The 15,442-nt window shown below is 42.4% G+C and overlaps 1 protein-coding gene across 1 annotated transcript in view; it reads left to right on the top strand.

Moving 5' to 3' along the window:
- The first annotated feature begins 670 nt into the window (after positions 1 to 670).
- LOC138666802 (small proline-rich protein 2H-like) overlaps positions 671 to 15,442 on the top strand; it is a 30,326-nt gene continuing 15,554 nt past the window's right edge. The window contains exons 1-2 of the mRNA XM_069754976.1: positions 671 to 829; positions 1,476 to 1,558. Coding sequence (XP_069611077.1) covers positions 724 to 829; positions 1,476 to 1,558 — 189 coding nt within the window. The 5' untranslated portion in view covers positions 671 to 723. The remainder of the gene's footprint in view (positions 830 to 1,475; positions 1,559 to 15,442) is intronic.

Raw genomic sequence — 15,442 nt, 5'->3', positions numbered from 1 at the left:
AAAAAGGTCAAACAGACCTGAAAATGTTACTTGTCTAGTAGGAAGATCACTGATACTGAGAGAGCTAGATAATAGACTCATGGAGAGATGTCTGTACTGAGATTATCAAGACTGAAATGAAAAACAATATTTATGTTTTTCCTACTGTGGACTCATCTATTTTGTGCACTTTTCCATGAAGACCTTTGTGTTCACAGCATTGCAGAACTAAGCACATTAAAAACCGTTGTCAAAAAGGTGGCACATGGCCATCATGATTAATTGTACAATGATGCATAGCGCATCAGTTTTACTAGTTACTTTTTAATGGAACAATTAATAAACTCTTTTTGCCTGCACATTTTTCCTCATATCATAAATAGATTTTACAATGTGGGCACGTCAGTTTAACAACATTGTGCCCCATACTCATCGACCTTAAAAATGTCCATTTTAGAACAGAACAATAAAAAGAAATGATGGTGAATACTACGTCATGTAATTTACTGCAGTAAATATCCTAATGTGTTGGGTGGCTTACTCTTCATAATTAATGTTTAATCTCCTTTAGAATATTAAATCATTATATACTTACTCATCCTATTAAATGCCTTATCACCAGCTGATGAGAAAATATGTCCCAATTCTCACTATGTCCAGATATATAAGGATCAGTCTCAATGCCATCATCAAAATATAACTTTGAGTCTCTGAGAAGTTCAGAACTAAGACAAGAAATCAATCATGTCTGGAATCAAAGGAGGACCAAACTGCCAGAAGAGCTCGTGCCAGAATCCGTGCAAGGATCCCTGCCAAAAAGTGCCTGTCTGTGTAAATCCTTGCCAAGACCGTAAGTTACTCTTTTTCTGCTTTGCTTTTTGCGTATTGTTTGTAAACTTTACACATTAATTACCGTAGTATTATAGAACTTTGCTCCAGTATTTTACAATACTATTATTTTAACAAAGATATTAAAAAATGTAAAAAAGTAATGCATTTAAAAACTGTAAAAAATAGCCGTAGATGTCTTGTTGAAAACATGTCATATTAAAGGTTAGGTTTAGTGCACACTTCATATGCTCTTACGTTCAGCCTGTACAAAGATGTCCTGATATATAATTTGCAGCTGTATGCTATTCAGCTACCTACTTTACCACTTGATTTAAAACAGGTTTTTATTGAAAAGAGTGGTTGAACATGTTTTTTGATACAGTAAAATGATTTAGGCTAAGAAATGGGATATGTTCTGTGTACTTAAATTTAATAATGAATAGTGTTTTCCAAGAAGTAATCCACAAACACTGACTAGTATATCACTCCGACACCTGTCCTGCATAGGCGGTACAACAGCATCCTATAGACTTCAACAGGTTCCAGCACAGCTCCATAGTGCTCAGACATTGTACATAAATAACGATACGACCATAATCATACATAACTCTGCAGATATTGTTTCAAAATGCAGTGAACACAGAATGAATGTTTCTCTTTTCTAGCTTGCCAATCTGGATCCCAGTACTCCGGCTACAGCAATCAACAAGGTTGTGGACAATTCCCCAAGCAAGGTAAAAATAATGTGGTATTTAATGCCTGTATGCGCAGGTCAAAACTGTAGTGTATACAAGCTACCTTATATGGGTTGATTCGTAGAAGTGCATTTGGGATATATTATCAAGAAAAACTAAGATCCGCACTAATTGCTGAAAAAAAAACCTCCCAAGAAGTATGCAGCTCAGGTGATAGAAGCACACAGCTCCTTCCTGAGCCCGCACACAGAGCAGCGGATGGATTCAGTAGAAGGCATTGATCTTTTATTGTGTGCATTTCCTGCTGTGTGTGGGCTCAGGCAGAAGCTTTAGGCCTCTATAGCTGGAGCTGCGCACCACTCAAGCTTTTTTTTTCACTTATTTACTTGAAGTTAATGGGCACTCAAATATAAAAAAAAATGATAAAGGGGTTTAGTTATTCTTCAAAATAGATGAGTAACTGGTATATATTCACTTTTTCATCAGATCCCTGCAACCCCTGCTGTCCACCTCCCTGCTGTCCTGATCCCTGCTGTCCTGATCCCTGCCAAGGTCAAGGGAATTTTTATTGCAATAAATGAAGATTTGACACCTGTGTTCCTTGCATCATAGAGATGACCATGGCACTACTGTATAATGGTGCGCAAGTAGCATCTACACCCCTTTAATGATACATATGAAAACTTGGCACTCAGAGTAGATAAAATTGAATAAATCATTTAATAAGCAATCCAACATTAAGGTCCCTCAGTGTGCCTATTGTCCAGTTAAATCATTTATTTAGTTTCATCTACTCTGAGTGCATTCCTTGCATCGTTCCCCATCTTTCTGCAAATGTATTACAAATTGTCCTAATAAACTTCTGAATCCTGACCGTCGCTTTAACTTGCTGTTTACTCATCTGTTCTGTTATTCAATAAAATGCTGTTATTAACATATGGTTTATGTATTCATTTTTTATGCATTAAAAATCTTTTATTATAGTGAACCAGTCCTTAGAAAAATATGCTATTGACCTGCAGATATGGAGTTAATCTGCAAGTTAACGTCAATCATCCGTGCCTTTATAGACTTTCTACTAGGCACTGCTCCTGATAGCCAGTTTCCTAGTCCACACTGATGAGGGGCAAAAACCCTGAAACAGCTGTCTGTGGATGGATACCATGCTTGGCATAGGTGGTTTTCCTTTATTGGATGCTTTCCTTTATTGGATGCTGCCCTTCCCTTGGTTGTTCCTTCCCGGGGAAAGGCCTGGCTATTCACTGCCTGTGTTGAGAAACACGTGATGGTGTCTCTGCAGCTCCTCTACATGCAACGTCATTGTTAACATGCCCGATGCCCCCATTAATGCGACCGCTACTTGGAGAAAATCAATTGTAAGCCTCCTGGCAGCACTCCGGATTCAGCCTCGGGGTTGGCGCTGGCATGGGTTCTGTAAATACTCAGAGTATACATAGCAGCGGCAGTAACTGTGCCCCCCATAGTGACTGAAAGCTGAGTCTGCATTAGGGTGGGCTGTCAGTCGGTGTTGGGGGCGAGGTTACAGCCACCACTCTGCATACTCAAAATAATGATTGAACCCGCATTGGCGACACTCCCGTGACTAAAAACTGAACGCTGCAAAGGGGAATAAAGTTCTGTAGGATAGTAATTTTTTTTCAAGTTCTTTTTACAGCATCGATGTAGGTAAGATAAAAAATAACAACAAACGGACAGATGAACGGTCCTTTCTAAGAAAAAAAAAAGCAGACATGTTTTTCTAATCAAAAACAATACTTTTAAGAAATAAAAATGTCAAAGATCAAATGCTTCTCATATGCAATGCAAAGCTTTTCTAGCGAATAACCAATATATTGAGAAAAGGAGTATAAATAGATTTATCAACCAAAAAGAACCAAAAAACATACCCCTAAAATTTAACTTTTAATACTCATAGGTAAAAATTAACCTAAGCAAGGGTCAGGAGACGACGGTTAATCATAACAATATAATCTTAACACTAAAAAGAATAGAGGTACTCTACCTTACCGCGAAGGTTGGCACCCTAAGTTCAACATGACGCCCCCACTCAACGACGGCTCTCCCTTAAGACCCTAAGAAGGACTAATAAAGAAACACCATCACCAACACCAGTATATCTAAAGTGCTAATGTGCTTAAAGTGCTTAATCAATAACACCTGCATAGGTATATTCTTGATTGTTTAACATACCAATTTATTTTGGGATTCTTAGTTATATAGATCCTGATGCCTTACAACTAATGTGCAGCTGTAAGCAAGAGTATAAGTTCAAAAAATAATTACTACTTATGCCATTTCTTATGGCTACTCATATTTTCTTAGCACCCACAGTGTGCATACAGACTAAATATGTTCCAGAGCACTAAAAATACATATGTTCCCCTCAAATTTTCACAGAGATACATCTGTGAGCACCTTTCTGGAACAAAAAGGGAGGAAACATGTTCCTCTGGGTTAATCAAGGTTAATTTCTTAAAGAGTTAATTTTCAGTCTGACACAACCATAACCCGCTACCAAAACTCAGCGGCTGCAATATATCTGAAAAAAACAAATAGTACCAGTATGCTCCACAGATGATATATTCCTTAGTCATATATTACATTTAGAAATAATGCAGGAAAGCAATAGATCCATAGATTGATCGTGGTCACAGAAAATAATAGTACAAATTGTACTTATCCAATCAATTGCCCATCCTGACGTGTTTCCCTCAGGATAATAAGCCAGGTTTCTTCAGGGGACCAAAAGGGGCTTCTCCTGACGGGAGGCTGCTACAGTGAGCCTCACCCCATCCTGACCGCTCACAATGAAGGGTTACCTGCCTATCCGCTTTCCTGTTTAAATAACATTTACCACCATAATCGGTGTCCCTCCTGGCCGGAGGGTGACGTATCGCAAGTCCGGTCACGTCACCAGACTTCCGGCGCTTGACACGCACACGTGTCACGGCCTGGGGAGGATACTGGGGGTGGCACTCTGTGGTGACACGCACTGTGTTCCAACGTGCGCAATTACAGTAAGCTAAAAAGGCAACCCATCTACCTTAAAAGATACTGGACAGCGGCGCCGTCTTCAAATATAATGGAACAATAGTGCGTTCCATCATGTGCTCTCACATTGAGTGGCAGCCTCAAATGATATGGGGTTAATCTGCAAGTTAACATCATTGTTAACATGCCCGATGCCCCCACTTATGCGACTGCTACTGGGGAAAAATCAATTGTAAGCCTCCTGGCAGCACTCCGGATTCAGCCACGGGGTTGGCGCTGGCATGGGTACTGTAAATACTCAGAGTATACAGAACAGCGGCAGTAACTGCGCCCCACACAGTGACTGAAAGCTGAGTCTGCATTGGGGCGGGCTGTCAGTTGGTGTTGGGGCGAGGTTACAGCCACCACTTAAAATAATGATTGAACCCGCATTGGCGACACTCCCGTGACTGAAACCGGAACGCTACAGAGGGGAATAGAGATCTGTAGGATAGTAACATTTTCTCAAGTTCCTTTTAAAGCATTGATGTAGGTAAGATGAAAAATAACAACCAATGGACAGATAAACAGTCCTTTCTAAGAAAAAAAGCAGACTTTTTTTTCTAATCAAAAACAATACTTTTAAGAAATAAAAATGTCAAAGATCAAATGCTTCTCATATGCAATGCAAAGCTTTTTTAGTGTAAACATACTCAAAAGAGTATTCCCATCTCCAAGATCCTATCCCAGTATGTAGTAGTTGCAATAATAATAATAATAATAATAATAATTTTAACAGATACCTTCAATTTGAAATGTCGTACATTTCTTCTGATAACTATGTCACTTATGCCATGTGCAGGACATTGCAGTAGCTTAAAGGGACACTGTCACCTGAATTTGGAGGGAACAATCTTCAGCCATGGAGGCGGGGTTTTTGGGTTTTTGATTCACCCTTTCCTTACCCGCTGGCTGCATGCTGGCTGCAATATTGGATTGAAGTTTATTATCTGTCCTCCGTAGTACATGCCTGCACAAGGTTCAATCTTGCCTTGCGCAGGCGTGTACTATGGAGGATAGAGAATGAACTTAAATCCAATATTGCAGCCAGCATGCAGCCAGCGGGTAAGGAAAGGGTGAATCAAACACCCGAAGACCCTGCCTCCATGGCTGAAGATTGTTCCCTCCGTTTTGTACAACGTTCCAGTAGTCTTGTATAACAGCTAGCATATAATAAAGGTATACAAGATTCCATACAAGACGTGTATTGTATTCAGATGTGACTTTTCACATATGCAAAAAATTGTCCAAGTGTCATCAGTGTTTTTCATCCTTGTTTCATCAGTGTTTGTTGAGTGTTCGGGTATGAAGTAGCCTAAAAAAGGTCTAACTTAAGCCCCATAAAATGAACATAATACACAGCATGTCAAAACGACTTGTTCTGACTTTTTCCACTTCTTTTATCTACTTCATGGTTCAGAAACCATAAAGCAGTTAAAGGGGTCGTCCACTACACGGACAATCCCATCTTAATCAGCATGTTTAAACCATTCACTTCTACTGCTGGTGATCTCTCAGGGATCACATGAGGTTGTTATGTCATGTGAACCCTGCCCTCAATCAGTGCTGTCTTCACTCTCCCCACTTTCGGACAAATCAGACATCCAGAGGAAGGTAGAGCTGCGGCTAGCTGCAGACATCCTCTTGTTGTCTAAAATGTCTAAAGGCAGATGCATTGAAGCCAGCACTGATTTTCATGCAGTCCTTATGTGACTTAACAATGTCATGTGATCCCCAGGAGGGGAAATGCCGACACCACTGGAATTGCCCCGACTCTGGAGGTGAGTATGAGCGTTGTTATTTTACTGGGGCAAATATACTAATTGAGACGGAGTTGTCTGAGTAGTGGAAAACTACTTTAAAAGAAGTGTCATGCTGATTCTTCGCAGAATAGAGTAATGAATGCCTGTGCCAGAGTCGCTGCATTGACATTTAAAATTTGCTGTGTGCTCATAGCCTACAGTGTTTTATCATTTAATTTCATGTATGGATAAAAAAATGACAAAACTTCTGTAATGACAGAGCCGGCAGATAATGTGAAGGTGAAAATAGAATGTAATATTAATTCACCAGCTTGATAGATTATAGAGTATTGCCAAAATTATTTATTATTCACAGACTAATCAAATTGGAGTGATTCATAAAAATTAAATGTTATTAGATATTAATTAAAATTCATAGAATTATACAAGTAAAATTAAAATTACACTGAAAATCTGCCAGCCAGAGGTTTTTTAGGTTATTTAACATGTAGTTTCCTTAGCTCTATATATTTATTAATATGATAGATGGTTTATTAAAGAATCTCAATTGTGAGATTTCTTTTAGTATAGTTCTATCAATTTAAACATATAAAGTATACTACCTAATCCTAATATTATAATAGGCAGGTATCATTAATCAGTGACAATTTAAGTTTTATGTCCTGAATAGATAAGAGTGGACCTTTCAAGGTTTGGTTTGGTTCAATTTGTTGAACGTTTAGACGTTCACGAACATGTTTGCCAAACAGTTCAACGAATGTACCCGAACCCCATTAGGTTCAATAGAAGGCTAAACAAAATGTATAAGCAATACCTTAAGGGGTGTCAAGCAGCTAAAATTAGGGGCAGACACCATGAAAAGTGGCATTAATTAACACACAGTAGAAATTTGCAAATGGCACAGTAGCAGTCAGCTATAATCCATGCATGGGGTATCAGGGTCTAGCCTAGCCAGCTTTGAATTGAAGTTTCAATGAGGACCTGGTGGTTAAGGGAGTGGTAAAATTCTCCTTAGCTGGGAGCCCTGATACCTCATGCAACACTTCCAATTTTTTTCCCAGTCACACTCAGATGGCACAAGCATCAGTTTCATACAGTACTATTGGTAGAAAAATGTAAGGGAAGTAACATAGGTTGTTGACTGATCAACTGACCCACAGTAGAATTTTTTATAATGGCATAGAAGGAGTCAGCCATGGGCCATGCATAAGGTATCAGGGCCTGACCCAGCATTTAGAGGTTTTAATTGAAGTTTCAATGAGGACCTGATGGTTAATGGAGCGGTGAAAGCCATCTTAGCTGGGAGCCCTTATACCTCATGCAATACCTCCAATTTTTTTTCCAGCCACACTCAGATGGCACAAACATCAGTTTCATATGGTAATATTGGTAGAAAAATGTAAGGAACGTAACACAGATGGTTGACTGAACGTAAATGCAGGCCTGCCTGTCTGGGAGCCCTACTTACACAGGCAACCCACCAAATGGAGAGCCAACTTGGAGTCTCCACATTTCAAAAAATTATTGTCACACACCACTAAAATGGCATCAATTTTCACAGAGCAGGAACAGTATAATCGACCTCTGACACACCTTCTACTACAGGCATCTTTCCAAATGTAGACTCAGCTTGGAGTCTCCAGTTTTCAAAACATTATTGTCACACACCACTAAAGTGGCATCAATTTCCACAGAGTAGAAACAGTTTAATAGGCCTCTGACACACTTCCTACTACAGGCAACCCACCAGATGGAGACCCAACTCGGAATATCCGCATTTAAAAAAAAATTTGTGACACACCAATAAAGTGGCATTAATTTCCACAGAGTACAAATATTACAATAGGCCTCTCACACATCTTACACCACAGGCAAGCCACCAGATGGAGACCAAACTTGGAGTCTCCAGACTTAAAAAAAAATTGTTTGTAACATCAGCAGCAGTAACAACAGCAGGTACAGAAGACACCACAAAGGTGATACAGACTGCAATAATGTGAGATCAATGCATGACACTAAAAACGTCACCATCGCCTAGTCTGCCCAGTCTGCGATCCATGACTTGTTTATTTTGATGAAAGTTAGGTGGTCTACATTTCCATGGGACAGCCGGATGCGCTTATCCATCAGGACACCACCAGCAGCTCTGAAGACAAATTCGACAGAACACTGGCTGCTGGGCATGACAAAACCTTCAAGGCGTGACAAGCAAGCTCAGGTCACTCTTCCATTTCTTGAAGATTAAAATACAAAAGAGTTGAAACCTCCCTGATGGCATTGACATTGAGCTCCAGATATTCCTGCACCATCATCTCCAGTTTTTCACAACGTGTAAGACTTGTATTCTGTTGTGTTGGTTCATGAGCTGTTCTAAAAAATGTAAGAAACGACTAACAGCAATTACTTATGCCACTTACACTACAGCTGCTGCCGCTAATGTTTTTGCGATGATGCTTTGATGTTCCCAGGGGTGGATATGAAGAACTGGGATGCACCCTGATTCTTCACTGCTTTTTTGGGGAAAACAACTCTTAAGATTGTCTACAAGCATTTTTGATACTTTACCATGCACGTGTCCCTTTTTGGGGGGGAAGCATCTGGCTAAATTTACCCTTCTGCTGATGATCTAAAAGCGTTGCAACCTAGTAGTCAGTCAGTCACTATTTCTAAACCTAAGAATACGGACATTATGTTGAAGATAGCGCAGCAAGAAGGTGCTTCCTTGAGGTACAAGTCCATGGTGTGCTGGTGGCAGGGCAACACTCATGGTTGCTTTCTCCATCCTCTTCATCCCCTCCCTCTAACCATGGACAACAGAGAGGAAATCATTATCCTCTTCATTACCTGACTGTTGTGCATCCATCACCTCATCCTTCTCCATTTGTTCCTCGGCTTCTGCTCCTTCTCTAACAGTTTTTCTGTACCAAGAGCATCCCACTATCGCAGTAAGCAACCCTCCCATGTCACCCGCCTGTGCGACGACAGTCTGGAAATTTGAAATATTGTTATCCCTTCTGCACACTATGCTTCTACCTCTTCCTCTGGAACCACCACCTCCTCGTGCATGCTATTCAAATTGTGCTCCAGCATGTAGATGAAAGGAATAGTGATGCTCATGACAGCATGATCAGAGCTAACCATTTTAGTAGCCATTTCAAAACTGTGCAGAAAGGTGCAGAGGTCATTCATCCGTGCCCACGGCATAATCATTATTTGCACCATGTTCGTACTGCGTTGTCTCAGGCTATGCAAAAGAACATACTGTACGAGGGCTTGTTGCTGCTGTCACAGTCGCTGCAACATGTACAGAGTGGAATTCCACCCTGTCGGAACATCTCAAATCAAGCATTTAACCAGTCGGCCGAAAGACTTCTGTAGCGATTCAAGTCGATGACCTGAGGGTTGCTATAGTCAGAAGTGGTCACACTGCTTTCACCCGCTGCACATCCTGGCCAGGATAGTGGCAGAGAAATTGCTGTACCAACAGGTTGAGTACGTTAGCCATGCAAGGTACGTGGGTGAGGTTGCCCCAGTGCAGGGCCGTCATCTGGTTTGCACTGATATTGCACACGGCTTTCCCTGGCCCCAGGTTCAGTGGAGACAGCTATTGCTCTAAATGTGTGTGGTATTTCCTGAGGAAGAAGTCATATTTGTTCTTATATTGTTCTTATATTGTTCTTATATTTGTATTATGTGTAGGAAAGGCGTAGTGCTGGATTTGACCACTAGATAGGGTATTTCAGTGTAGATAGTTACTGTGTGAGGGGTCACTGTGATATAAGATAGGTCAATGTGATATAAGATAGGGGAGCTTACTGGTTGGGACAGTAGAAGGGCCTGAGCGCCCATAGAGCTCAGGGGGGCTGTTAGCCCAACAACAGTTAGGCCCTGAAAAAATCACAAGCATAATTCTCCACCATCCAGAACCCCATTACCAGCTTGGCCAAAGCCATAAAAGCATCAGCAGCTTCAGTACGGAAGATTTATTTAAAGTAAACATGGCAGAAAAGACGGGAAGGTCGCTTGCCATATGGCAGTTGTTTGCATGGGCCGATGTCATCAGAGCCGATGTGAAATGGCTGAGGGAACTCCAAAATAAGGCAAGGGATCTGGACAGGGAGGAAGCTGAAATGCCGTATGAGGCGGTAAGACCTGGGCTTGAGCCGTGTGAGGAGGAGAGTATTAAAGGGAAAGCTGAAATGACATGCACTGTGAAAACTTAACCCCTTAGCGACCGCCGATACGCCTTTTAACGGCGGCCGCTAAGGGTACTTAAACCACAGCGCCGTTAATTAACGGCGCTGTGGAAAAAGTCCATAGCGCCCCCCAGAGGCCGATTTTCTCCGGGGTCTCGGCTGCCGAGGGTAGCCGAGACCCCAGAGAACATGATTCGGGGGTTTTTTAACCCACCCCGCATTTGCGATCGCCGGTAATTAACCGTTTACCGGCGATCGCAAAAAAAAAAAAAAAAGCGATCTCTTTTTAATTTCTCTGTCCTCCGATGTGATCGCACATCGGAGGACAGAGAAAAGGGGTCCCAGGTGGCCCCCCAATACTCACCTAGCTCCCCCGATGCTCCTCGTGTCTCCCGGTGGGCGCCGCCATCTTCAAAATGGCGGGCGCATGCGCAGTGCGCCCGCCGGCCGGCACCGGGAGAATCTTTGGGGTCTCGGCTGCCGGGGGTAGCCGAGACCCCAAAGAGCACGATCGGGGTCGGTATTACCGACCCCTGTTTTGCGATCGCCGGTAATTAACTGTTTACCGGCGACCGCAAAAAAAAAAAAAAAAGTAAAGTGTAATTCTCTGTCCTCTGATGTGATCGCACATCAGAGGACAGAGAAATAGGGGGATTCGGGGACCCTAGCATACTCACCTAGGTCCCTGGATCCTCTTGCTGCTCCTCCTGGCCTCCGGCAGCAGAAAATGGCGGACGCATGCTCAGTGCGCCCGCCATCTGTCTCCATCTGCCGGCCGGCAGGAGAACAGCAGTTGGGGCTAAAATTAGGGTTGGGGGTAGGGTTAGGGGTAGGGTTAGGGTTAGGGGTATGGGTAGGGTTAGGGTTAGGGGTAGGGGTAGGGTTAGGGGTAGGGTTAGGGGTAGGGTTAGGGGTAGGGTTAGGGGTAGGGTTAGGGTTAGGGTTAGGGGTAGGGTTAGGGTTAGGTTAGGGTTAGGTTAGGGGTAGGGTTAGGGGTAGGGTTAGGTTAGGGTTAGGGGTAGGGTTAGGGGTAGGGTTAGGGTTAGGTTAGGGGTAGGGTTAGGGGTAGGGTTAGGGGTAGGGTTAGGGTTAGGGGTAGGGGTAGGGTTAGGTTAGGGGTAGGGCTAGGGTTAGGGCTAGGGTTGGGGCTAAATTTAGGGTTAGGGTTGGGGCTAAATTTAGGGTTAGGGTTGGGGATAAACTTAGGGTTAGGCTTCTTTCACACTTACGTCGGTACGGGGCCGTCGCAATGCGTCGGCCCGACATATCGACGCACGTTGTGAAAATTGTGCACAACGTGGGCAGCAGCTGTAGTTTTTCAACACATCCGCTGCCCAATCTATGTCCTGGGGTGGAGGGGGCGGAGTTGCGGCCACGCATGCGCGGTCAGAAATGGCGGATGCGACGTACAAAAAAACGTTTCATTGAACTTTTTTTGTGCCGACGCTCCGCCAAAACACAACTGATCCAGTGCACGACGGACGCGACGTGTGGCCATCCGTCACGATCCGTCGGCAATACAAGTCTATGGGCAAAAAACGCATCCTGCGGGCACATTTGCAGGATCCGTTTCTTGTCCAAAACGACGGATTGCGACGGAATGCCAAACGACGCAAGTGTGAAAGAAGCCCTAGGGCTAGGGTTAGGGTTGGGGCTAAAGTTAGGGCTAGGGTTGGGGCTAAAGTTAGGGTTAGAGCTGGGATTAGGGTTAGGGTTTGGATTAGGGTTGGTATTAGGGTTAGGGTTGGCATTAGGGTTACGCTTGGGATTAGGGTTAGGTTTGGGATTAGGGTTAAGGTTAGGGTTGTGATCAGGGGTGTATTGGGATTAGGGTTAGGTTTGAGGTTAGGGTTGAGATTAGGATTAGGGGTGTGTTGGATTTAGGGTTTTGATTAGGGTTATGGTTAGGGTTGACATTAGGGTTGTTTTGGGGTAAGGGTTGTGATTATGGTTAGGGTTAGTGATTAGGATTATGGATCAGGTTGGGATTAGGGTTAGGGGTGTGTTGGGGTTAGGGTTGGAGCTAGAATTGGGGGGTTTCCACTGTTTAGGTACATCAGGGGGTCTCCAAACACGACAGCCAATTTTGCGCTCAAAAAGTCAAATGGTGCTCCCTCCCTTCTGAGCTCTGCTGTGCGCCCAAACAGTGGGTTACCCCCACATATGGGGCATCAGCGTACTCGGGATAAATTGGACAACAACTTCTGGGGTCCAATTTCTCTTGTTACCCTTGTGAAAATAAAAACTTGGGGGCTACAAAATCTTTTTTGTGAAAAAAAAAATATTTTTTATTTTCACGACTCTGCATTCTAAACTTCTGTGAAGCACTTGGGCATTCAAAGTTCTCACCACACATCTAGATAAGTTCCTTGGGGGGTCTAGTTTCCAAAATGGGGTCACTTGTGGGGGGTTACTACAGTTTAGGTACATCAGGGGCTCTGCAATCGCAACATAATGCCCACAGACCATTCTATCAAAGTCTGCATTCCAAAAAGGCGCTCCTTCCCTTCCGAGCTCTGCCGTGCGCCCAAACCGTGGTTTACCCCCACATATGGCGCATCAGCGTACTCGGGATAAATTGGACAACAACTATTGCAGTCCAATTTCTCCTGTTACCCTTGTGAAAATAAAAACTTGGGGGCTACAATATCTTTTTTGTGGAAAAAAAAATATTTTTTATTTTCACGACTCTGCATTCTAAACTTCTGTGAAGCACTTGGGCATTCAAAGTTCTCACCACACATCTAGATAAGTTCCTTGGGGGGTCTAGTTTCCAAAATGGGGTCACTTGTGGAGGGTTTCTACTGGTTAGGTACATCAGGGGCTTTGCAAACGCAACATAATACCCGCAGACCATTCTATCAAAGTCTGCATTCCAAAACGGCGCTCCTTCCTTCCGAGCTCTGCCGTGCGCCCAAACAGTGGTTTACCCCCACATATGGGGTACCAGCATACTCAGGACAAATTGGACAACAACTTTTGGGGTCCAATTTCTCTTGTTACCCTTGTGAAAATAAAAATTTGGTGGCTAAAAAATCTTTTTTGTGGAAAAAAAAATATTTTTTATTTTCACGGCTCTGCATTATAAACTTCTGTGAAGCACTTGGGCATTCAAGGTTCTCACCACACATCTAGATAAGTTCCATGGGGGGTCTAGTTTCCAAAATGGGGTCAATTGTGGGGGATTTCTACTGTTTAGGCACATCAGGGGCTCTTCAAACGCGACATGGCGTCCGATCTCAATTCCAGCCAATTCTACATTGAAAAAGTAAAACGGCACTCTTTCTCTTCCAAGCTCTGCGGTGCACCCAAACAGTGGTTTACCCCCACATATTGGGTATCGACGTACTCAGGAGAAATTGCACAACAACTTTAGTGGTCTAATTTCTCCTGTTACCCTTGTGAAAATAAAAATTTGTGGGCAAAACGATCATTTTTGTGGAAAAAATGCAATTTTTTTTTTCACGGCTCTACGTTATAAACTTCTGTGAAGCACATGGGGGTTCAAAGTGCTCGCCACACATCTAGATAAGTTCCTTAAGGGGTCTAGTTTCCAAAATGGTGTCACTTGTGGGGGGTTTCCACTGTTTAGGCACATCAGGGGCTCTCCAAACGCGACATGGCGTCCAATCTCAATTCCAGCCAATTCTACATTGAAAAAGTAAAACGGCACTCCTTCTCTTCCAAGCTCTGCGGTGCGCCCTAACAGTTGTTTACCCCCACATATTGGGTATCAGCGTACTCAGGAGAAATTGCACAACAACTTTTGTGGTCTAATTTCTCCTATTACCCTTGTGAAAATAAGAATTTGTGGGCGAAAAATCATTTTTGTGTAAACAAAAGCGATTTTTTATTTTCACGGCTCTACGTTATAAACTTCTGTGAAGCACTTGGGGGTTCAAAGTGCTCACCACACATCTAGATAAGTTCCTTAAGGGGTCTAGTTTCCAAAATGGTGTCACTTGTGGGGAGTTTCCACTGTTTAGGTACATCAGGGGCTCTCTAAATGTGACATGGTGTCCGATCTCAATTCCAGCCAATTCTGCATTGAAAAAGTCAAACGGCGCTCCTTCACTTCTAAGTTCTGCGGTGCGCCCTAACAGTGGTTTACCCCCACATATGGGGTATTGGCGTATTCAGGAGAAATTGCATAACAAAATTTATGGTTACATTTCTGTTTTTACACTTGTGAAAATAAAAAAAATGGTTCTGAATTAAGATGTTTGCAAAAAAAAGTTAAATGTTCATTTTTTCCTTCCACATTGTTTCAGTTCCTGTGAAGCACGTAAAGGGTTAATAAACTTCTTGAATGTGGTTTTGAGAACCTTGAGGGGTGTAGTTTTTAGAATGGTGTCACACTTCATTATTTTCTATCATATAGACCCCTCAAAATGACTTCAAATGTGATGTGGTCCCTAAAAAAAAATGGTGTTGTAAAAATGAGAAATTGCTGGTCAACTTTTAACCCTTATAACTCCCTAACAAAAAAAAATTTTGTTTCCAAAATTGTGCTGATGTAAAGTAGACATGTGGGAAATGTTATTTATTAACTATTTTTCATGACATATCTCTCTGATTTAAGGGCATAAAAATACAAAGTTTGAAAATTGCAAAATTTTAAAAATTTTCGCCATATTTCCGTTTTTTTCATAAATAATCGCAAGTAATATCGAAGAAATGTTACCACTAACATGAAGTACAATATGTTACGAAAAAACAATCTCAGAATCAGCGGGATCCGTTGAAGCGTTCCAGAGTTATAACCTCATAAAGTGACAGTGGTCAGAATTGCAAAAATTGGCCTGGTCATTAAGTACCAAATTGGCTCTGTCACTAAGGGGTTAAGCGTTGTGTTTGAAGTTATACAGTTTTATCACAAACTATTTGTATTAACTAATTGGTCCTCCTTCCTGCACCCCAATTTTAG

This window comes from Ranitomeya imitator, chromosome 2 (assembly GCF_032444005.1).
Source record: "Ranitomeya imitator isolate aRanImi1 chromosome 2, aRanImi1.pri, whole genome shotgun sequence".
NCBI lineage: Eukaryota > Metazoa > Chordata > Amphibia > Anura > Dendrobatidae > Ranitomeya > Ranitomeya imitator.
The sequence above is the reverse complement of the archived record's forward strand: the minus strand, read 5'-3'. Positions and strand labels throughout refer to the sequence as shown.